Genomic DNA, 22,714 nt, shown 5'->3' on the forward strand with positions numbered 1-22,714 from the left:
CCTCTTCCCAAATCCTCTCTTTCCATCCCAAATCCCCGCTTTCCTTCCCAAATCCCCTTTCCTTCCAAAATTCCCTCTTTCCCAATTTCCCTCTTCTCAAATCTCATCTTTCCTCCCCAAATCCCCCTTTTCCATCCCAAATCCCCCCTTTCCGTCCCAAATCCCCCTTTCCCAAATCCCCTCTTTCCCAAATCCCCCCTTTTCCATCCCATATCCCCCTTTTCCATCCCAAATCCCTTATTTCCCAAATCCCTCTTTCCCCAATCCCCCTTTCCCCAATCCCCTTTCCCCAATCCCCCTTTCCCCTTCCCCCCTTTCCCAAATCCCCTTTCCCAAATCCCCCTTTCCCAAATCCCCCTTTCCCCAATCCCCTTTCCCCAATCCCCTTTCCCCAATCCCCTTTCCCCTTCCCCTCTTTCCCAAATCCCCCTTTCCCCAATCCCCTTTCCCCAATCCCCCTTTCCCCAATCCCCCTTTCCCCAATCCCCCTTTCCCCAATCCCCCTTTCCCCAATCCCCTTTCCCCAATCCCTCTTTCCCAAATCCCCCTTTCCCCAATCCCCTTTCCCAAATCCCTCTTTCCCAAATCCCCCCTTTTCCATCCCCAATCCCCCTTTCCCCAATCCCCTTTCCCAATCCCCCTTTCCCCAATCCCCTTTCCCCAATTCCCCCCTTTTCCATCCCATATCCCCCCTTTCCCCAATCCCCTTTCCCAAATCCCCTTTCCCCAATCCCCTTTCCCAAATCCCCTTTCCCCTTCCCCTCTTTCCCCAATCCCCTTTCCCAAATCCCCTTTCCCCAATCCCCCTTTCCCCTTCTCCCCTTTCCCCAATCCCCTTTCCCCAATCCCCTTTCCCCAATCCCCTTTCCCCAATCCCCTTTCCCAAATCCCCCCTTTTCCATCCCCAATCCCCTTTCCCGTTTCCCAATTTCCCCAATCCCCTTTCCCAATCCCCTTTCCCGTTCCGCTCTTTCCCAGTCCCCGCTGCGCTCCCCCGGTCCCGCCGCCGTGTTCCTCCAGCCGCCAGGGGGCGCTGGGGCGGGGCGGGCCGCTCGGGCGGGGCGGGGCCGCTCGGGCCGCGCTCTCGGTGCTGCGGAGGCCGGAAGCGGCGCGGCCGAGGCCGCCATGGCGGAGAGCCCCGCGGCCGAGGACGCGGCCCCGGCCCCGGCCCCGGCCCCGGCCCCGGCCCCGGCCCCGGCCCCGGCCCCGGCCCCGGCCCCGGCCCCGGCCCCGGCCGCGCTGCTGCCGGCGGGCGGCGGCGGCTCCGCCGGTGCCGCGGGCAGCCCCGGCGTGTTCATCCCCGCCGAGCTGTGGGCGGCCGCGGGTTTCGGCGCCGCTGCCCCGGCACCGGGCGGCGGCGGCGGCGCTGCCCCGATGGCGGCGGCGGGGGCCGCGCTGCTCTCGCACTCGGCGTTCTGGGACCCCACGGTCAGCGGCGACTGGGACAGCGAGCGGCCCAGCGCGGCCTGCCTGCTGCGGATCAAGCGGTGAGCGGCTCGGGGACCGGGACCGGGACCGGGACAGGGCTGGGGATGGGGACAGGGACCGGGACAGGGATGGGGATGGGGACCGGGACAGGGACCGGGACAGGGACCGGGACAGGGACAGGGACAGGGACAGGGACCGGGACCGGGACCGGGACCGGGACGGGGATGGGGACCGGGACAGGGACCGGGACAGGGCTGGGGACCGGGACAGGGACAGGGACAGGGACAGGGATGGGACAGGGACAGGGACCGGGGGACCGGGACAGGGACAGGGACCGGGACAGGGACAGGGACAGGGACAGGGACAGGGACCGGAACAGGGACAGGGACAGGAACGGGACCGGAACAGGGACCGGCACCGGGACCGGCACCGGGACCGGGACCGGGACTGATACCGGAACCGGCACCGGCACCGGCGGGGCACCGGTACCGGGACTGGGACCGGGACCGGGGCCGGCAGCGGAACCGGCACGGAGCGCGGCCTGGCGTTCGCCTCGGCCCCGCCGCCGGTAACGGGCCCGGCACCGGGCACGGGCCCGGGGACAGCGGCGGGGCCTGCCGGTGTCCCGGGATAGACACGGGGATAGGTCCCGGTCCCTCCCGGTGTCCTGGGAAAATCCCTGAGACAGCTCCTGGTCATTCCCGGTGACCCGGGACAGACCCCGGACACGCCTCCAGTGTCCCGGGACAGACCCACGACAGGTCCCGGTGACCCAGGACAGGTCCCGGTCCCTCCCGGTGTCCCGGGACAGGTTTGGGTTGGGGGGGACCTTGGCAGGGACACTTTGCTCTATCCCGGGTTCCTCCCAACCCTGCCCGGGAATCCTGGAATTTCTGCCTGGGGTCCCTGTGGAATTCCCCTGGGAATTCACAGCGGGAATTCCGCTGGATTTTCATTTTTATTGGAATTCCTGGTGCTGGAGGTGGTGAAATTCCAGGGGAGATTCCTGAGGATTCCAGGGGGAATTCCTGCCAGGATTCCCAAGAATTCCAGGAGTGCTCTGGAATTCCTGGGCTGCTTTTGGGGCTCCACTCCGGGAGCTCCCCTGAGCCAGGCACGAGCCTCCCAAATCCCGGTTCCAGTCCCCGTTCCAAATCCCAGTTCCAAACCCCACTTCCAACCCCAGTTCCAACCCCAGTTCCCAGTTCCAATCCCCGGATCCAATCCCAGTTCCCAGTTCCCAATCCCGGTTCCAATCCCAGTTCCAATCCCTGGTTCCAATCCCAGTTCCAATCCCCGGTTCCAACCCCAGTTCCCAGTTCCAATCCCCGGATCCAATCCCGGTTCCCAGTTCCCAATCCCGTTCCAATCCCAGTTCCAATCCCCGGTGCCGGTCCCGGTTCTGGCCCCGGCGGGCCGGGATCCCGGCTGATCCCGCTGCTTTCCCAGGGATATCATGTCCATTTACAAGGAGCCGCCGCCGGGAATGTTCGTGGTGCCCGACCCCCAGGACATGACCAAGGTGAGGGCCGGACCCGGATCCGGGGCCTTTCCCGCCTGGAATCGTCCCGGAGAGGGAACGGCCGGGCCCCGGCTGCCCGCGGGATGGGCCGTGGGACACGGAGGGTCTGGGAATGCCGGAGGGTCTGGGAATGCTGGAGCCATGGAGGCTTTGGGAATGCCGGAGGGTCTGGGAATTCTGGAGCCATGGAGGATTTGGGAATGCTGCAGGGTTCGGGAGTCCTGGAGGGTTTGGGAATGCTGGAGCCATGGAGGCTTTGGGAATGCCGGAGGGTTTGGGAATGCCAGCAAGCTTGGAAATGCTGGAGGATTTGGGAATGCTGGAGCCATGGAGGATTTGGGAATGCTGCAGGGTTCGGGAGTCCTGGAGGGTTTGGGAATGTCACAGGGTCTGGGATCCTCGCGGAGTCCGGGATCCCCGCGGGGTTCAGGATCCCCGCAGGGTCCGGGGTCCCCGTGGGGTTCGGGATCCCCACAGGGTTCAGGATCCTCACAGGGTTCAGGATCCCCACAGGGTTCAGGATCCCCGCAGGGTTCAGGATCCCCACAGGGTCCGGGATCCCCGCAGGGTTCAGGATCCCCACAGGGTTCAGGATCCCTGGAGTGTCCGGGATCCCCGGAGTGTCCGGGATCCCCGCAGGGTCCGGGATCCCCGGAGTGTCCGGGATCCCCGCAGGGTTCAGGATCCCTGGAGTGTCCGGGATCCCCGGAGTGTCCGGGATCCCCGCAGGGTCCGGGGTCCCCGTGGGGTCCGCAGTGCCGCAGGCTCCGGATCCCGGTGTTCCCGCAGATCCACGCGCTGATCACGGGCCCCTTCGACACCCCCTACGAGGGCGGCTTCTTCCTGTTCCTGTTCCGCTGCCCCCCGGACTACCCCATCCACCCGCCCCGCGTCAAGCTGCTGACCACGGGCAACAACACCGTGCGCTTCAACCCCAACTTCTACCGCAACGGCAAGGTCTGCCTCAGCATCCTGGGGTAAGCCGGGCTTAGGGCTGAGCTGGGATTAGGGTCTGCCTCAGCATCCTGGGGTAAGCCAGGCCTAGGGCTGAGCTGGGTTTAGGGTCTGCCTCAGCATCCTGGGGTAAGCCGGGCCTAGGGCTGAACCGGGATTAGGGTCTGCCTCAGCATCCTGGGGTAAGCCGGGCCTAGGGCTGAGCTGGGATTAGGGCTGAGCTGGGATTAGGGTCTGCCTCAGCATCCTGGGGTAAGCCGGGCCTGGGGCTGAGCTGGGTTTAGGGTCTGCCTCAGCATCCTGGGGTAAGCCAGGCCTAGGGCTGAGCTGGGTTTAGGGTCTGCCTCAGCATCCTGGGGTAAACCAGGCCTGGGGTAAGGCCGGGCCAGCTGAGCCCGGACAGAAGGACAGCAGAGTTCAGACTGTGCCAGGGGAAAGTCAGGCCCAGCTGAGGGTCAGGCCCGGGTCAGGCCCAGGTCATGCCCAGCTGAGGGTCAGGCCCAGGTCAGGCCCGGGTCAGGCCCGGGTCAGGCCCAGCTGAGGGTCAGGCCCGGGTCAGGTCCAGGGTCAGGCCCAGCTGAGGGTCAGGCCCGGGTCAGGTCCAGGGTCAGGCCCAGCTGAGGGTCAGGCCCGGGTCAGGTCCAGGGTCAGGCCCAGCTGAGGGTCAGGCCCGGGTCAGGTCCAGGGTCAGGCCCAGCTGAGGGTCAGGCCCGGGTCAGGCCCAGCTGAGGGTCAGGCCCAGCTGAGGGTCAGGTCCAGGGTCAGGCCCGGGTCAGGCCCAGCTGAGGGTCAGGCCTGGGTCAGGCCCAGGTCAGGCCCAGGTTAGGCCCAGGTCAGGCCCAGCTGAGGGTCAGGCCCAGGTCAGGCCCGGGTCAGGCCCAGCTGAGGGTCAGGCCCGGGTCAGGCCCAGCTGTGCTCCCCCAGGTGTTTGGGCTCTGCTGTGGGGAGGTGATTAATAAATGAGTGATTAATTACTGAGTGCTGGTGGAGGGCAGTAATTAAGGCTCGCTAATTGCCCGTGGGTTGGCCAGCACGTGGACGGGCCCGGCCTGGAGCCCGGCGCAGAGCATCTCCTCGGTGCTGATCTCCATCCAGTCCCTGATGACCGAGAACCCCTACCACAACGAGCCCGGCTTCGAGCAGGTCAGCGCCGGCGGGGACGGCAGACCGGGACTAACCGGGACGGCAGACCGGGACTGACTGGGATGGCAAACTGGGACTAACCGGGACGGCAGACCGGGACTAACCGGGACGGCAGACCGGGACTAACCGGGACAGCAAACCGGGACTAACCGGGACGGCAGACCGGGACTAACCGGGACGGCAAACCGGGACTAACCGGGACGGCAGACCGGGACTAACCGGGACAGCAGACCGGGACTAACCAGGGTTACAGACCGGGACTAACCGGGACGGCAGACCGGGACTGACCGGGATGGCAGACCGGGACTAACCGGGACGGCAGACCGGGACTGACTGGGATGGCAAACTGGGACTAACTGGGGTTACAGACTGGGACTGACTGGGATGGCAAACTGGGACTAACTGGGGTTACAGCCTGGGACCAGCTGGGATGGCAAACTGGGACTAACTGGGATCCAGGCTGGGCCTAACCGCAGGTCCAGCCTGGAATTAACTGGGACCTCAGCTCTGCACTGGTCAGGCTGGGCCCAGGGCAGGCCGGGCTCAGGCCAGGTTTAGGCCGGGTTTAGGTTGGGTTTAGGCCAGGCTCAGGCCAGGCTCAGGCCGCGTTTAGGCCAGGCTCAGGCCAGGCTCAGGCCGCGTTGAGGCCAGGCTCAGGCCAGGCTCAGGCCGGGTTTAGGTTGGGTTTAGGCCAGGCTCAGGCCGAGCTCAGGCCAGGTTTAGGCCAGGCTCAGGCCAGGCTCAGGCCAGGCTCAGGCCGGGTTTAGGCCAGGCTCAGGCCGAGCTCAGGCCAGCCCTGCCCTGACGCCGCCGTCCCCAGGAGCGGCACCCCGGGGACAGCAAGAACTACAACGAGTGCATCCGGCACGAGACCATCCGCGTGGCCGTGTGCGACATGCTGGAGGGAAAGTGTCCCTGCCCCGAGCCCCTCCGGTACGGGGACACTGACAGGGGTGGGGACACGGCCAGGGGATGGGGACACGGCCAGGGGGATTGGGGACATGGCCAGGGGGATTGGGGACATGGCCAGGGAGATGGGGACACGGCCAGGGGATGGGGACACGGCCAGGGGGATGGGGACACGGCCAGGGGATGGGGACACGGCCAGGGGATGGGGACAGATCCAGGGGGATGGGGACAGATCCAGGGGATGGGGACACGGCCGGGGGGATTGGGGACACGGCCAGGGGGATTGGGGACACGGCCGGGGGATGGGGACACGGCCAGGGGATGGGGACACGGCCAGGGGGATGGGGACAGATCCAGGGGGGGATTGGGGACACGGCCAGGGGATGGGGACACGGCCAGGGGATGGGGACAGATCCAGGGGGATGGGTACACGGCCAGGGGATGGGGACACGGCCGGGGGGATTGGGGACACGGCCAGGGGATGGGGACAGATCCAGGGGGGGATTGGGGACATGGCCGGGGGATGGGGACACGGCCGGGGGGATTGGGGACACGGCCAGGGGGATGGGGACCTGGCCAGGGGATGGGGACACGGCCAGGGGATGGGGACAGATCCAGGGGGATGGGGACAGATCCAGGGGGATTGGGGACAGATCCAGGGGGGGATTGGGGACAGATCCAGGGGGATGGGGACAGATCCAGGGGGGGATTGGGGACAGATCCGGGGGCATGGGGACAGATCCGGGGGGATGGGGACAGATCCAGGGGGGGATTGGGGACAGATCTGGGGGGGATTGGGGACAGATCTGGGGGATGGGGACAGATCCGGGGAGCTGGGGACACGGGGGACACCAGGGACACTGGGAGACTGAGGGCACCAAGGGGCTGGGGACACCGGGAGGGGCTGGGGACAGCTCCAGGAGGGACACACAGGGGAGGCCCTGGCTCTGTCCCCCCCCCGGCTCTGTCCCCTCCCCGGCCGTGCCAGCAGGACCCGGGTGCCACACGAGTGTCCCCAGGGCTGCGGTGACCGTGTCCCCATGTCCCCCGTGTCCCCAGGGGTGTGATGGAGAAATCCTTCATGGAGTACCTGGACTTCTACGAGGGCGTGTGCAAGGAGCGGCTGCACCTGCAGGGCCAGAGCATGCAGGTGAGGGCACAGCTGGGCACAGCTGGGGCTGGGGACAGCACTGGGGCACAGCTGGGGACAGAGGGGGACAGTGCTGGGGACACGGGACAGCTGTGGGGCACAGCTGGGCACAGCTGGGGACAGCTGTGGGGCACAGCTGGGGCTGGCGCTGAGCCTGGACAGATGTGCAGCACCAGGGGGAATTCAAGGATGGGGTCCTGGTTCTCCAGGGGGAATTTGAGGAGACAGAGGGAATTCCAGGATCCTCTCCTGGGGGAGTTCCAGGATCCTCTCCAGGGGGAAATTAAGGATCCTGTCCAGGGGAATTTCGGGATTCTCTGCAAGGGAAGGGTCCTGTCAAGGGGAAATTCAGGGATCCTCCCCAGGGGAGTTCCAGGATCCTCCCCAGGGGAGTTCCAGGATCCTCCCCAGGGGAATTCCAGGATCCTCTCCAGGGGGAAATTAAGGATCCTGTCCAGGGGAATTTCGGGATTCTCTGCAAGGGAAGGGTCCTGTCAAGGGGAAATTCAGGGATCCTCCCCAGGGGAGTTCCAGGATCCTCCCCAGGGGAGTTCCAGGATCCTCCCCAGGGGAGTTCCAGGATCCTCTCCAGGGGAGTTCCAGGATCCTCTCCAGGGGAAATTCAGGGATCCTCTCCAGGGGAGTTCCAGGATCCTCCCCAGGGGAATTCCAGGATGCTCCCCGGTGGATTCCCGCCCTCCTGCCCCCCGAGGCTGGCGTTTGGCCCCAGCCCTGACTCGGCGCCGTTGCCCCCCAGGACCCGTTCGGGGAGAAGCGGGGGCACTTTGACTACCAGGCGCTGCTGGGGCGGCTGCAGGCGCTGCGGGCGCGGCTGCGGGAGCGGCAGCAGCAGGACAGCGCCGACATGGACTCGGAGAGCAGCTCCTCGGAGCCCGAGCCCGAGCCCCCGGGCTGCTCCTCGGAGCCCGAGACCCCCGGCTGCTCCTCGGAGCCCGAGCCCGAAACCCAGGGGTGCTCCTCGGAGCCTGGAACCCAGGGGTGCTCCTCAGAGCCTGGAACCCAAGGGTGCTCCTCGGAGCCTGGAACCCAAGGGTGCTCCTTGGAGCCCGAGACCCCTGGCTGCTCCTCGGAGCCTGGAACCCAGGGGTGCTCCTCGGAGCCTGGAACCCAGGGGTGCTCCTCGGAGCCTGGAACCCAAGGGTGCTCCTCAGAGCCTGGAACCCAAGGGTGCTCCTCGGAGCCTGGAACCCAGGGCTGCTCCTCGGAGCCTGGAACCCAGGGCTGCTCCTCGGAGCCTGGAACCCAGGGCTGCTCCTCGGAGCCTGGAACCCAGGGGTGCTCCTCGGAGCCTGGAACCCAGGGGTGCTCCTCGGAGCCCAAGCCCCCCGGCTGCCCCCGCGCCTAGCGGGGCCGCCCGGCCCGGGACTGGCCCGGGACTGGCCCGGGACTGCGGCACGGCCAGGCCGGGGCGGGAGAGCCGCGGGCTCCTTCCCTCCCTCCTCCTCCTCCCTGCGAGCGACCCACCGAGCGAGCGCCAGGAGAGCTCCCGAGGATGCCCCGAGGAGAATTCCCAAAAAGAGACAGAGCCCAGCTCGGGACAGGCTCCTCTTGGACAAAGGTACTTCCTGGCATGTGGCATCAGGTTGTTTTTGGGGGTTTTTTTGGAGAACATCTACACTGGTTGGGGTATCTTTTTTTGTTTTGTTTCTCTTTTTTTTTTTTTTTTTCAGGTTTTTTGGTTTGTTTTATTTTTTTTGTTTTATTTTTTTTTTTCCCCTCCATTCGATTAAAGAATGAGCTCTAGACTGCAAAACCTCGAGAGCTTTTCTGCCCCTGGGCAGGGAGGGAGCCCTTCCCCGCAGCTCCGGGGGTGCTTGGACGAGCCAGGCTGTGTCCAGGTGGAATTTGGGAGAGCTGGGGCCTCCCTGGTGTCTTTCTTCTAGGCAGACCAAAGATAAAGGAATTCTCACTGCTGGAATTGGGGCTCCTTCCCCAAAGCTTTACTCGAGCCCTGGGGGCACTTTGGAGACTTCATGTGGCAAGTGGGAACTGCAGGAATCCGTGGATTTGTTCACCCTGGAGGTTTGGGGAAGGGGAGGAGGAGGAGGAATGCGTCGGCCGGAGAGGAGGGGAGCGCTCCCGGATCCGTTTGCGTTTATTTCCGTCAGCCTCCGTTGGGATTTTGCCTTTCCGGGAGGGTTTTTCCTCACCTGGAATTCTCTGCTCCCCGCCCTGCCTCAGTGTCCCCTCCTGTCCCCTCCCTGCTGCCACCACCCCACGGAGACGCCGCAGGGAGGAGGAACAGCCCCGGCCGGACTCTGGCACAAACTCCTCGGCCAAAATTGTAAAATTCCGCGTTTTTGGGAGCCCCGGGAATGTCGGGAGCAGGTCCTGAGCTGCGGGTGGCACGCAGGGGTGGCAGAGGTGGCAGAGGTTGGGGCAGCAGGAGCTTCGCTGGGGACACAAAAATGGAACATTTCGTCCTCCCCCGCCTCCCACCCCACCAGTTTGGATCCTGCTGGAGCTGGGAGAAATTCCCAGCCGGGATCCTCATCCCGAGGGGCGGCAGGAGCCCAAATCCCCGGGACGATTCCAGCCCAAATCCCCGGAGGATTCCAGCCCAAATCCCCGGAGGATTCCAGCCCAAATCCCCGGAGGATTCCAGCCCAAATCCCCAGAGGATTCCAGCCCAAATCCCCGGGACGATTCCAGCCCAAATCCCTGGAGGATTCCAGCCCAAATCCCTGGAGGATTCCAGCCCAAAGCCCTGGGAGGATTCCAGCCCAAATCCCTGGGACGATTCCAGCCCAAATCCCTGGAGGATTCCAGCCCAAATCCCCGGAGGATTCCAGCCCAAATCCCCCTGGATGATTCCAGCCCAAATCCCCGGAGGATTCCAGCCCAAATCCCCCTGGATGATTCCAGCCCAAATCCCCGGAGGATTCCAGCCCAAATCCCCGGGACGATTCCAGCCCAAATCCCCAGAAGATTCCAGCCCAAATCCCTGGAGGATTCCAGCCTAAATCCCCGGGATGATTCCAGCCCAAATCCCCGGGACGATTCCAGCCCAAATCCCTGGAGGATTCCAGCCCAAATCCCCGGGACGATTCCAGCCCAAATCCCCGGAGGATTCCAGCCCAAATCCCCCGGAGGATTCCAGCCCAAATCCCCCGGAGGATTCCAGCCCAAATCCCTGGGACGATTCCAGCCCAAATCCCCCGGAGGATTCCAGCCCAAATCCCCGGGACGATTCCAGCCCAAATCCCCGGGACGATTCCAGCCCAAATCCCCCAGAGGATTCCAGCCCAAATCCCCCGGGATTGCAGCAGCAGGAACGGGGAATGGGGAATTTCTGAGGTGAAAAGTGGGGAATTTCCTTGGTGAGAAATGGGAATTTCTGAGGTGGAAAACGGGGAATTTCCTTGCTGAGAAATGGGAATTTCTGAGCTGGAAAATGGGGAATTTCCATGCTGGGAAACGGGGAATTTTCCCCAAAATCTCGGGAATTGTTTCCCCTTGCTCCACGCCGGGGCTGGTTTGGATTTAACCCTTGAGGGGAGGCGGAGCTGCCACTCCCGCAGGGATCGGTGCCACCTCCTCGCTGTCACCTTTGTCACCCCCGGGGCGGGGCTGGGCAGCTTTTCCAGCTTTTCCAGCTTTTCCAGCTTTTCCAGGAATGGGAATTGCCCGTCCCTTCCCGGTGACAATCCTCCAGCGCTGCCCTGGGCAGAGGCGTTTTAGGAAGGGATTTTTGGAGACTGGAATGGAGCTGAGAACAATAAATGCACACGAGTCACTCGGAGATCTCTGGTGGTTTTCTGTTGTACAGAAAGTTCCGGTTCTTTTTTTGGGATTTTTTTTTCCTTTTTTTTTTTTTTTTTTTTTTTTTGGGTTTTTTCTGTTTTTTTTGGAGGGGTTTTTTTTTGGTTTTTTTTTCCTTTGTGCAATAAAGTTTTGTTTTGGCAGAACAGAGCCTGGGCTGTTCCTTAGTGGGAATTCTTACGGAATAACGACTTCCTCCCGCTGCTGGGAGCCAAAATTCCAGAGCCAAAATTCCGTTCCCACCCGGAATCCAGCAGGGATCGATCCCACAGAACTCCCCGAGCTCAGGAATTCGGTACAAAACTTTTTATTCCCAATCCTGCCGTCCCTGGGATTGCGGGGACAGGAGGGAGCCCCAGGAAGGATTCCCGAGGATCCCTGGGGGGATTCCAGAGGGATTCCCAAGGATCCTGGGATGGATTCCCAAGGATTGCAGAAGAGATTCCAGAGGAATTCCCAAGGATCCCAGAACAGATCCTAGGAGGGATCCCAAGGAACCCAGGAGGGATTCCTGAGGATCCCCAGAGGGATTCCAGCTGGAATTCCCAAGAACTCAAGGAAGGATTCCTGAGGATCCTGGGAATGATTCCAGCCAGGATTCCGAGGACTCCAGGAGGAATTCCCAAGGATCCCAAGAGGGATTCAGGGGGGGAATTCAGCCTGGATTCCAAGGGGGATTCCAGGGGGGATTCCAGGGGGAATTCCTGAGAATTCCAGCCCAGATTCCAGGGGGGATTCCCGAGGATTCCTGGGGGGATTCCAGGGAAGGATTCCCGAGGATTCTAGGGAGAATTCCCAAGGATTCCAGGGGGGATTCCAGCCAGGATTCATGGGGGGATTCCCGGGGATTCCAGCCGAGGTTCCAGGGATGATTCCCGGGGATTCCAGGGATGATTCCCGGGGATTCCCGGAGCCGTCAGGGCCCGGCCGCGCCGTCCTGGGCGTGGAGCTCGGAGAAGAGCGCGGGCAGCCAGAACTGCGGCTCGGCCGGAGCCTGCGCGTCCAGCCAGGCCATGCCCTCCTTCAGCAGGTGCTCCTGGAAAAACGGGAAAAACGGGATTGGGAATAATGGGAATAACAGGCCCGGGAGCCAGCCAGGCCGTGCCCTCCTTCAGCAGGTGCTCCTGGAAAAACGGGATTGGGAATAACGGGAACGGGCCCGGGAGCCAGCCAGGCCGTGCCCTCCTTCAGCAGGTGCTCCTGGAAAAACGGGAAAAACGGGATTGGGAATAACGGGAATAACGGGGCCGGGAGCCAGCCAGGCTGTGCCCTCCTTCAGCAGGTGCTCCTGGAAAAACGGGAAAAACGGGATTGGGAATAACGGGAATAATGGGCCCGGGAGCCAGCCAGGCCGTGCCCTCCTTCAGCAGGTGCTCCTGGAAAAACGGGAATGGACTGGGATTGGGAATAACGGGAACGGGCCCGGAAGCCAGCCAGGCTGTGCCCTCCTTCAGCAGGTGCTCCTGGACTGGGAATGGACTGGGACTGACTGGGAATGGACTGGGATGGACTGGGATGTGCTGAGCTGCCATTGCTGTTCCCATTACCATTCCATTCCCATTTTCCCATTCCCATTCCCACTTTCCCATTCCCACTTTCCCAGTTTCCCATTCCCAGTTTCCCACTCCCAGTTTCCCACTCCCATTCCTATTCCCACTTTCCCATTCCCATTTTCCCAGTTTCCCATTCCCAGTTTCCCACCTACCAGCGCCTGCTTGGCTCGCTCCGTCTCCCAGTTGAGGCTGTCCCGGATCTCGCTGACTGTCACAAATCCCTTTTTCTGGGAATAAAAAACCAGGAAATTCCACCTGGGCTCCAACCCCAGCAGAGCAGGGACCCTCCAGTCCCACCCCAGTCCGGCCCAATCCCGGTTTTTTTATGGGAATGCCGAGGTTTTTCCCGCTGTTTTCCATCCAGGTTTCAATCCACACCTCGGCCGCTCTGCCCACGCAGCCGATTCCCCACAAATCCCCCATTCCCAGCTGTCATTCCACAAATTCCCATTCCCAATTCCTATTCCTGGTCTCATTCCTACCAATTCCCCATTCCCAATTCCCATTCCTGGTATCATTCCGACCATTTCCATTCCCAACCCCATTCCCAATCCCAGCATTCCCACCTCGGCCAGCTGCAGCAGCACCGTGTGCTCCATGTCCCAATCCCAGTATTCCCAGTATTCCCAGTAATTCCCAGTATTCCCAGCATTCCCACCTCGGCCAGCTGCAGCAGCACCGTGTGCTCCATGTCCCAATCCCAGTATTCCCAGTATTCCCATTATTCCCAGTATTCCCAGCATTCCCACCTCGGCCAGCTGCAGCAGCACCGTGTGCTCCATGTCCCAATCCCAGTATTCCCAGTATTCCCAGCATTCCCAGCATTCCCACCTCGGCCAGCTGCAGCAGCACCGTGTGCTCCATGTCCCAATCCCAGTATTCCCAGTATTCCCAGTATTCCCAGCATTCCCAGCATTCCCACCTCGGCCAGCTGCAGCAGCACCGTGTGGTCCATGTCCCAATCCCAGTATTCCCAGTATTCCCAGCATTCCCAGCATTCCCAGCATTCCCACCTCGGCCAGCTGCAGCAGCACCGTGTGGTCCATGTCCCAATCCCAGTATTCCCAGTATTCCCAGTATTCCCAGCATTCCCACCTCGGCCAGCTGCAGCAGCACCGTGTGGTCCATGCTGAGCTCGGCGGGCACCGACTGCACCAGGACCGTTCCTCCCACCGGGATGATCCCGAAGCCGCTGCCCAGCACCTTCAGCTTCCGGATGGCTCGGAGCAGATCGTCCCTGCCAAAATCCCGGGATCCCGGCCGCTGGGAGCCTCAGCCCCAAAAACAGGAGTTTTGTCCCAAAAATCCGCGTCCCTGGGGGTTTATCCGCCCCTTTCCTCACGGCTCCAGCGGGAAGAACCCTCACGGGGTTGGATTGTAGGGAAAAATCATCCCGGGGTTGGGTTTTAGGGAAAAATCCTCATGGGGTTGGATTTGTAGGGAAAAATCCTTGTGGGGTTGGATTTGTAGGGAAAAATCCTCAGGGGGTTGGATTTTAGGGAAAAATCATCCTGGGTTGGATTTTTAGGGGGAAAAATCCTTCCAGGGGTTGGATTTGTAGGGAAAAATCCTTAAAAGTGTTGGGTTTTTAGGGAAAAGTCCTCCCAGGGTTGGATTTTTAGGGAAAAAATAGTCTCGGGAAGCAATTCCTGAGGGAAAGCAGGAGCAGCAGCAGGAATCTGTGGCCCTGGATCTCGAGGGATTCCCGAGGGATTCCCGATCCCGACCCCGCAATCCCGAGGGATTCCTGATGGATTCCCGGGGAATTCCCGATCCCAGACCCGCAATCCTGAGGGATTCCCAAGGGATTCCCAATCCCAGCCCCGCAATCCCAAGGAATTCCAAAGGGATTCCCGAGGGCTTCCCAGAGAATTCCCGATCCCAGTCCCACAATCCCAAGGGATTCCTGGGGGATTCTCCAGGGATTTCCGATCCTGAAATTCTGAGGGATTCCTGGGGGATTCCCAATCCCAACCGCACAATCCTGAGGGATTCCCCGGGTATTCCCGATCCCAGCCCCGCAATCCCGAGGGATTCCCAATGGATTCCCAATGGATTCCCGGGGAATTCCCGAGGGATTCCCGGGGAATTCCCGATCCGCCGCACTCACGCGCTGACGTCCTGCGCGAACTTCCCGCGGCCCTTCAGCACCTGCTGCTGCAGCTCCTCCAGCGTGATCAGCCCTGCAGGGAACCCGACTGTCCTGGGAATCCCCCGGAATTCCCGGGAATTCCCAGCCCCGCCCTCCCGGCCAGCGGCTTTCCTGGGGCTTTATGGGATTTTATGGGATTTTTACAGGATTTTATGGGGGGATTAGGGATCCCTGGATCATGAGTGGATCCCTGGGTTAGGGATGGATCCCCGGAGCAGTGGATCCCTGTGCCAGGACCAGATCTGTGGATCAGGGATGGATCCCCATGCCAGGGCCGTGTCCCCAGTCAGGGATGGATCCATGGATCAGGGATGATGGATCCCTCAATCAGGGACGATGGATTGCCCGTGCCAGAGCCGTGTCCCCAATCAGGGATGGATCCATGGATCAATGACAGATCCCCGGATCAATGATGGATCCCACACCAAGGCCATGTCCCCAATCAGGGATGGATCCGTGGATCAATGACGGATCCCCGGATCAATGATGGATCCATGGATCAGGAATGACGGATCCCTGGATCAGTGACAAGATCCCTGCATCAGGGACAGATCCCATGCCGGGCGATGTCCCCAATCAGGGATGGATCCATGGATCAGGGATGACAGATCCATGGATCAATGCCAGATCCCCGGATCAGGGATGATGGATCCATGGATCAGGGATGCTGGATGCATGGATCAGTGCCGGATCCCCGGATCAGTGCCGGATCCCCGGGTCAGGGATGATGGATCCCCAGTCAGGGATGGATCCATGGATCAGTGCCGGATCCCCGGGTCAGGGATGATGGATCCCCAGTCAGGGATGCCGGATCCATGGATCAGTGCCGGATCCCGCGCCGGGCCGGGTCCCACCTCCGTTGCGGTGCCGCAGCGCCAGGCACACCTCGATGATCTGCACCCCCAGCTCGTAGTAGAAATCTCCGACCCCGAGCAGCTCGGCCCAGAAACCTTTTCCAGCTGCGGGCAGGGACCGAGCTCGGAGCCGGCCGGGCAGCCCCAAGCCGGCCCCAACGGGATCGGGAACGGGAACGGGAACGGGAACGGGAATGGGAACGGGAACGGGGATTGGGGTACGGGACTGGGGGTGGGTCTGCGGGACAGGTTTAGGGGACAGGTTTAGGGCTTGTCCCCACTCCCCCTGCTCTCCTCCCACTGCCCCCACTGTCCCCTCACTGTCCCTGCTGTGCCCCCCTGTCCCCATTGTCCCTGCTGTCTCCTGGCTGTCCCCACCCCGTCCCCTGTCCCCCTGTGTCCCTCCCGTGTCCCCTGTCCCTCACAGGCCAGCCGGTCGGTGCTGTCCCCATTGTCCCCTGTCCCCTGTCCCCATTGTCCCCTGTCCCCACTGTCCCCATTGTCCCCTGTCCCCATTGTCCCTCACAGGCCAGCGGGTCGGTGCTGTCCCCATTGACCCCTGTCCCCTGTCCTCATTGTCCCCTGTCCCCACTGTCCCCATTGTCCCCTGTCCCCACTGTCCCCACTGTCCCCTGTCCCCTGTCCCCTGTCCCCTGTCCCTGTCCCCATTGTCCCCATTGTCCCCATTGTCCCCTGTCCCCATTGTCCCCTGTCCTCATTGTCCCCATTGTCCCCATTGTCCCCTGTCCCCATTGTCCCCTGTCCCCATTGTCCCTCACAGGCCAGCAGGTCGGTGCTGTCCCCATTGTCCCCACTGTCCCCTGTCCTCATTGTCCCCATTGTCCCCATTGTCCCCTGTCCCCATTGTCCCTCACAGGCCAGCGGGTCGGTGCTGTCCCCATTGTCCCCTGTCCCCTGTCCCCATTGTCCCTCACAGGCCAGCGGGTCGGTGCTGTCCCCATTGTCCCCTGTCCCTGTCCCCATTGTCCCCTGTCCCCATTGTCCCCTGTCCCTGTCCCCATTGTCCCCTGTCCCTGTCCCCATTGTCCCTCACAGGCCAGCGGGTCCACGCCGATGGCGGCGCACATGTGCTGGAAGTGCAGGCGGAACTCGGGGCTGCGGCGAATCTCCTGCTTGTGGCGGCTGGCGAAGGCCTGGAGGTGGGTCCGGAACGTCTCCAGCTGCCGCGACATCTGGGGACACACGGGGACATGGGGACAGGACATTGGGATAGGGACAGGGACAGGGACATTGGGGACACACAGGGACACACAGGGACACACAGTGCATCCGGAACGTCTCCAGCTGCCATGACATCTGGGGACACACGGGGACACACACGGTGTGACAGGGACATTGGGATAGGGACACACGGTGTGACAGGGACAGGGACACTGGGGACACACGGTGTGAGAGGGACAGGGACATTGGGGACACACAGGGACACACAGTGCATCCGGAACGTCTCCAGCTGCTGCGACATCTGGGGACACACGGGGACATGGGGACAGGGACAGGGACAAGGACAGGGACACAGGAACAGGGATGGGGTTGGGGACAGGGACGGGGACGGGGACAGGGACGGGGACGGGGACAGGGACAGGGACAGGGACAAGGACAGGGACAGGGACCGGGACAGGGACAGGGACAGGGACAGGGACAGGGACAGGGACAGGGACAGGGACAGACACAGGGACAGGGACAGGGACAGACACAGGGACAGGGACAGGGACAAAGACAGGGACAAGGACAGGGACAGGGACAGGGACAAAGACAGGGACGGGGACAGGGACAGGGACGGGGACGGGGACAGGGACAGGGACAGGGACAGGGACAGGGACAGGGACAGGGACAAAGACAGGGACAGGGACAGGGACAGGGACAGGGACAGACACAGGGACAGGGACAGGGACAGGGACAGGGACAGGGACAGGGACGGGGACAGGGACAGGGACAGGGACACAGGAACAGGGATGGGGTTGGGGACAGGGACGGGGACAGGGACCGGGACAGGGACAGGGACAGGGACAGGGACAGGGACAGGGACCCCACGCCCAGGGACGGAATTCCCACCTGGGCCAGCTGATCCTCGGCCAGGACCGTCCCTCGCTCCTTGTACTTGGCCTGGGGGGAAACGGGATCAGCGCGGGGAGGGCGGGACAGCCCCAGACCGGGACAGCCCAACCCGGGACAGCTCCAAACCGGGACAGCCCCAGACCGGGACAGCCCCAACCCGGGACAGCCCAAACCGGGACAGCCCCAGACCGGGACAGCCCCAACCCGGGACAGCCCAAACCGGGACAGCCCAAACCGGGACAGCCCCAGACCGGGACAGCCCCGGAGCCAGAGAACCCCGAACCGGACTAATCCCACCGAGCGTCCCGCTGTCTGTCCCGTGTCCCGCTGTCTGTCCCGTGTCCCCCTGTCTGTCCCGTGTCCTGCTGTCTGTCCCGTGTCCCCCGTGTCCCGCTGTCTGTCCCGTGTCCCCCGTGTCCCCCTGTCTGTCCCGTGTCCTGCTGTCTGTCCCGTGTCCCCCGTGTCCCGCTGTCTGTCCCGTGTCCCCCTGTCTGTCCCGTGTCCCGCTGCCTGTCCCGTGTCCCTCTGTCTGTCCCGTGTCCCGCTGTCTGTCCCGTGTCCCCCGTGTCCCGCTGTCTGTCCCGTGTCCCGCTGTCTGTCCCGTGTCCCCCGTGTCCCGCTGTCTGTCCCGTGTCCCGCTGTCTGTCCCGTGTCCCGCTGTCTGTCCCGTGTCCCCCGTGTCCCGCTGTCTGTCCCGTGTCCCGCTGTCTGTCCCGCTGTCTGTCCCGTGTCCCGCTGTCTGTCCCGTGTCCCGCTGTCTGTCCCGCTGTCTCTCCCGTGTCCCGCTGTCTGTCCCGTGTCCCGCTGTCTGTCCCGCTGTCTCTCCCGTGTCCCGCTGTCTGTCCCGTGTCCCGCTGTCTGTCCCGCTGTCTCTCCCGTGTCCCTCTGTCTGTCCCGTGTCCCGCTGTCTGTCCCGCTGTCTGTCCCGTGTCCCGCTGTCTGTCCCTCTGTCCGGTACCCTCGGTACCTCGGTCAGTTTCCTCCTGGCGATCGCCCCCGCCCCCACCCCCCGCCGGTGCATCCCGGCCCCGCTGCCGCCGCCGCGCGTGACGTCATCGAGCGGCGCCGCGCCACTGACCGGCCTCGCGTGACGTCATCGAGCGGCGCCGCGCGCGGGAAGGGAACCGCCCCCCCCTCCCCCCCCCGTTCAGGGAGGGGCGGCGGAAGCGCCGGCAGGGAAAGGGTTAAAGGGGTGAAGGACGGGCTAAAGGCTACATTTTATTGTTTATATCCTTAAATTGAATTTTTAATTATTTTATTATAATTATAGTACTTGTTATTGATAGAAATTTATTATTAATATTACAATTCTCTATAACTAATAACTAATAATAATTAATATCATTAATAATCACTCATGATAAGGACAGTAACAAAAGGTTGTTGGTTTTTTGGCGTTGGGATTTCCCGGCCCGCGGCTCGTTCCCGTTTTCCTGGGAATGGTCCGGCTCGACCGGCAGAGGGCGGCAGAGCCCGGGGAACGGGAACGGGAACGGGAACGGAAATGGGAATGGGAATGGGAATGGGAACGTGGGAATGGGAATGGGAACGGGAATGGGAATGGGAATGGGAATGGGAATGGGAATGGGAATGGGAATGGGAATGGGAATGTGGGAATGGGAATGGGAATGGGAATGGGAATGGGAACGGGAATGGGAATGGGAATGGGAATGGGAATGGGAATGGGAATGTGGGAATGGGAATGGGAATGGGAATGGGAATGGGAACGGGAATGGGAATGGGAATGGGAATGGGAATGTGGGAATGGGAATGGGAATGGGAACGGGAATGGGAACGGGAACGGGAACGGGAACGGGAATGGGAATGGGAATGGGAATGTGGGAATGGGAACGGGAATGGGAATGGGAACGGGAATGGGAACGGGAACGGGAACGGGAATGTGGGAATGGGAATATGGGAATGGGATTGGGGAATGGGAATGGGAATGGGAATGGGAACGGGAACGGGAACGGGAATGTGGGAATGGGAATGGGAATGGGAATGGGGAATGGGAATGGGAATGTGGGAACGGGAACGGGAATGGGAATGGGAATGGGAACGGGAATGGGAACGGGAACGGGAATGGGAATGGGAATGGGAACGGGAATGGGAATGGGAATGGGAATGGGAATGGGAACGGGAATGGGAATGGGAATGGGAATGGGAATGGGAACGGGAACGGGAACGGGAATGGGAATGGGAACGGGAACGGGAACGGGAACGGGAACGGGAATGTGGGAATGGGAATGGGAATGGGAATGGGAAATGGAATGGGAACGGGAACGGGAACAGGAACGGGAATGTGGGAATGGGAATGGGAATGTGGTAATGGGAATGGGAATGGGAATGGGAATGGGAATTGGGAACTGGGAACAGGACGGGCTCCCGGGAATCGGGAATTGCTTTGGTTGGGTTCCAGTTCCAGTTCCGGGCCTCCCCACCTCAATTCCCTTCCTGACTCCATCCCGCGCTCCGGAACTTTCCATTCCTGGCTATAAAACTTCAACTTCTGCTCTAATTTCAGCCTCCAAAAACTTCACTTCCTCCCTAATCCCAGCCCTAAACCCTGGAGTTATTTTAATCCCAGCCCTAAAAACTGGATTTATTTTAATCCCCGCCCTAAAACCTGAATTTTTTCCAATCTCAGCCCTAAAACCTGGATTTTTTTCCCAATCCCAGCCTAAACCCTGGATTTATTTTAATTTTTAATTTTATTTATTTAATTTTTAGGGCAATGCAGGGAAGCAGGAGGGCAAATCCGGCCCTGCAGGGTCAGGTCCCTGCTCAGCTCCGGGGGTTTGAGCAGGGAATGTCCAATCCTTCCTCCTCACTGGGAATGGGATTCCTGAGCCCTGCATTGATTATTGATTGATTGATTGATTGATTGATTGATTTATCGGGCCTGTTTCAATCCACCTGCACCCCCCCGAGCTCCTGGAGATCCTGGAACCTCTGGAACTCCTGGAGACTCTGGAATCCTTGGGGCCCTCAGAGTTCTTGGAGCCCCCAGAGGCTTTGGAACTTCTGGAGCTCTTGGAGCCTCTGGAATCCTCAGAGCCTCTGGAACTCCTGGAGTTTCTGGAATCCTCTGAGCCCCTGGAACCCCTGGAATCCCTGGAGCCTCTGGAATCCTTGGAGTCCTTGGAGCCCCCAGATCCTCCAAAGCCCCCAGAGGCCCTGGAACCTCGGGAACCCCGGGAATCCTTGGAACCCCTGGAGCCCACGGAACCCCTGGAATCCTCTGAGCCCCTGGAGCCCCTGAAACCCCAGGAACCCCTGTAAGTCCTTGGAACCACCAGAGCCCCCGGAACCCCTGGAATCCCTGGAGCCACCAGAACCCCTGGAATCCCTGGGACCCCCAAACCCCTGGAATCCCTGGAGCCACCAGAACCCCTGGAATCCCTGGGACCCCCAAACCCCTGGAATCCCTGGAGCCACCAGAACCCCTGGAGCACCTGGAGCCCCAGAACCCCTGGGACCCCGGAATCCCCGGAATCCCTGGAACCCCTGGAATCCCTGGAATCCCTGGAATCTCTGGAATCCCTCAAATCCGTGGAATCCCTGGAACCCCTGGAATCCCTGGAATCCCTGGAACCCCTGGAATCCCTGGGGCCCCCGGAGCCCCCGGAGCCTCCGGAATCCCTGGAGCCACCGGAGCCCCTGGAGCCCCCGGAATCCCTGGAACCCCCGGAGCCCCTGGAACCCCCGGAACCCCCGGAGCCCCCGGCCCCGGCTGCAGCCCGAGGGGGGAGTGCGGAGCCCCCCGAGCGTCCCCCGCTCCCTCCCTGTCCCCTCCCTGCCCGGAGGGAAGCGACAGAGCCGGGACACCGGGCGGACTTTGTCCCCCGCTCCCTGTCCCGGCCCTGGGCGTGGCACCGGGAGGGGACGGGGCCGGGCCGGGCCAGGGCCACCGGGGACCGCGGGGAGCGGCGGGCGGGGCTCGGGGGGCTCGGGGGGCTCCGGGGCTCGGGGGGCTCCGGGGCTCGGGGGGCTCGGGGGGCTCGGGGGGCTCCGGGGGCTCGGGGGGCTCGGGGGGCTCGGGGGGCTCCGGGGTTCCGGGGCTCCGGGGGGCTCCGGGGCTCCGGGGCTCCGGGGCTCCGCTGCCCTCCCGATCCCGTTCCCAGTTCCCCGGAGGGGTGGAGAGGGAGGAGAAGGAGCTCAGAAACTCCGCAGCCCCAGTCTGGCCCCAGTTCATTCCCAGTTCATTCCCAGTTCATTCCCAGTTCATTCCCAGTTCATTCCCAGCTCCCTGGCGGAGTGGGACAGGGACAGGGACAGGGACAGGGACAGGACAGGGACAGGGACAGGGACCTCCCGCAGGGCACGTCTGTGGGTAAGAGGGACAAAATCCGGCGGATTTCACCCAAATTCCACCCACGACTCCCCTCCTGCCCCTCTGCGCTGGGAGCCACACGGAGCAGGGGGAGGAAGGGATGAGGGATGAGGGATGGATGAGGGATGGATGGATCCTACAAAACCCCTGGGTCTGGAACCCCCCAAATCTCTCCTAAAAACTGATCCAAAAAACCCCCAGATCTCTCCCAAAAAACGGATCCTACAAAACCCCTGGGTCTGGAACCCCCCAAAATCTCTCCCAAAACGGATCCTACAAACCCCCTGGGTTTGGAACCCCCCAAAATTACTCCCAAAACGGATCCTACAAAACCCCCTGGTCTGAACCCCCTAAAATCGCCCCCAAAATGGATGCCACAAAACCCCCTGGGTTTGGAACCCACTAAAAACGGATCCTACAAAACCCCCGGGTTTGGAACCCCCCAAAATCTCCCCCAAAACGGATCCTACAAAACCCCCCGAGTTTGGAACCCCCAAAATCTCCCCCGAAACGGATCCTACAAAACCCCCCGAGTTTGGAACCCCCAAAATCTCCCCCAAAACGGATCCTACGAAGCCCCGGGTCCGACCCCTCCCGGGCAGCCCGGGCGGAGCCGGGCCGGGCTCTGTTCCCGTGCCAGGATTTGTTCCCGGGATCCGCCAAAAATGCGCCAGAAAAGCCAAATTCGGCACCGCGGAGCGAAACCTCCGCACCTGCGAGCGCCGAGCGGCCGGCGCTGCCCCTGCGGCGGGCACAGAAACGGGAAAAAAAGGAAATAAAAGATCAAAACGATCCAAAATGTTGGCTTCGATTTGATTTTTTTTCCTCCCGAAATCTTGCCAGAATCAGCGAGCGAG

At 62.1% G+C, this 22,714-nt stretch overlaps 2 protein-coding genes across 6 annotated transcripts; one reads left to right on the forward strand and one right to left on the reverse strand.

Moving 5' to 3' along the window:
* The first annotated feature begins 1,125 nt into the window (after positions 1–1,125).
* Positions 1,126–10,869, forward strand: UBE2Z (ubiquitin conjugating enzyme E2 Z). 4 transcript variants are annotated; one of them, XR_014950194.1, is made up of 8 exons: positions 1,126–1,487; positions 2,878–2,950; positions 3,740–3,927; positions 4,936–5,047; positions 5,868–5,980; positions 7,016–7,106; positions 7,864–10,469; positions 10,515–10,869. XR_014950194.1 is itself a non-coding variant. In XM_085561726.1 (7 exons), the coding sequence occupies exons 1-7, from the start codon at positions 1,126–1,128 to the stop codon at positions 8,470–8,472; spliced, it is 1,548 nt and encodes a 515-aa protein (XP_085417852.1). In that variant the 3' UTR covers positions 8,473–10,869. The 4 variants fall into 4 exon arrangements, 1 of the variants encoding a protein (XP_085417852.1); XR_014950195.1 differs by having other exon boundaries at positions 7,864–8,685; positions 8,798–10,869; XR_014950196.1 differs by having other exon boundaries at positions 7,864–8,685; positions 9,011–10,869.
* A 311-nt stretch (positions 10,870–11,180) lies between these two features.
* SNF8 (SNF8 subunit of ESCRT-II) lies at positions 11,181–18,588 on the reverse strand. Of its 2 annotated transcripts, none has more exons than XM_077788331.2 (8): positions 18,492–18,588; positions 17,522–17,572; positions 16,503–16,641; positions 15,449–15,553; positions 14,553–14,625; positions 13,538–13,679; positions 12,595–12,669; positions 11,181–11,925 (listed from the first exon to the last, which is right to left on the reverse strand). In XM_077788331.2, the coding sequence occupies exons 1-8, from the start codon at positions 18,543–18,545 to the stop codon at positions 11,806–11,808; spliced, it is 759 nt and encodes a 252-aa protein (XP_077644457.1). In that variant the 5' UTR covers positions 18,546–18,588; the 3' UTR covers positions 11,181–11,805. The 2 variants fall into 2 exon arrangements, with proteins under 2 accessions (XP_077644457.1, XP_085417859.1); XM_085561733.1 differs by lacking the exon at positions 11,181–11,925 and adding an exon at positions 11,986–12,177.
* Positions 18,589–22,714: the final 4,126 nt, after the last annotated feature.

The sequence above is a fragment of the Lonchura striata genome, chromosome 27, assembly GCF_050655825.1.
Source record: "Lonchura striata isolate lonStrDom1 chromosome 27, ASM5065582v1, whole genome shotgun sequence".
NCBI classification, from domain to species: Eukaryota; Metazoa; Chordata; class Aves; order Passeriformes; family Estrildidae; genus Lonchura; species Lonchura striata.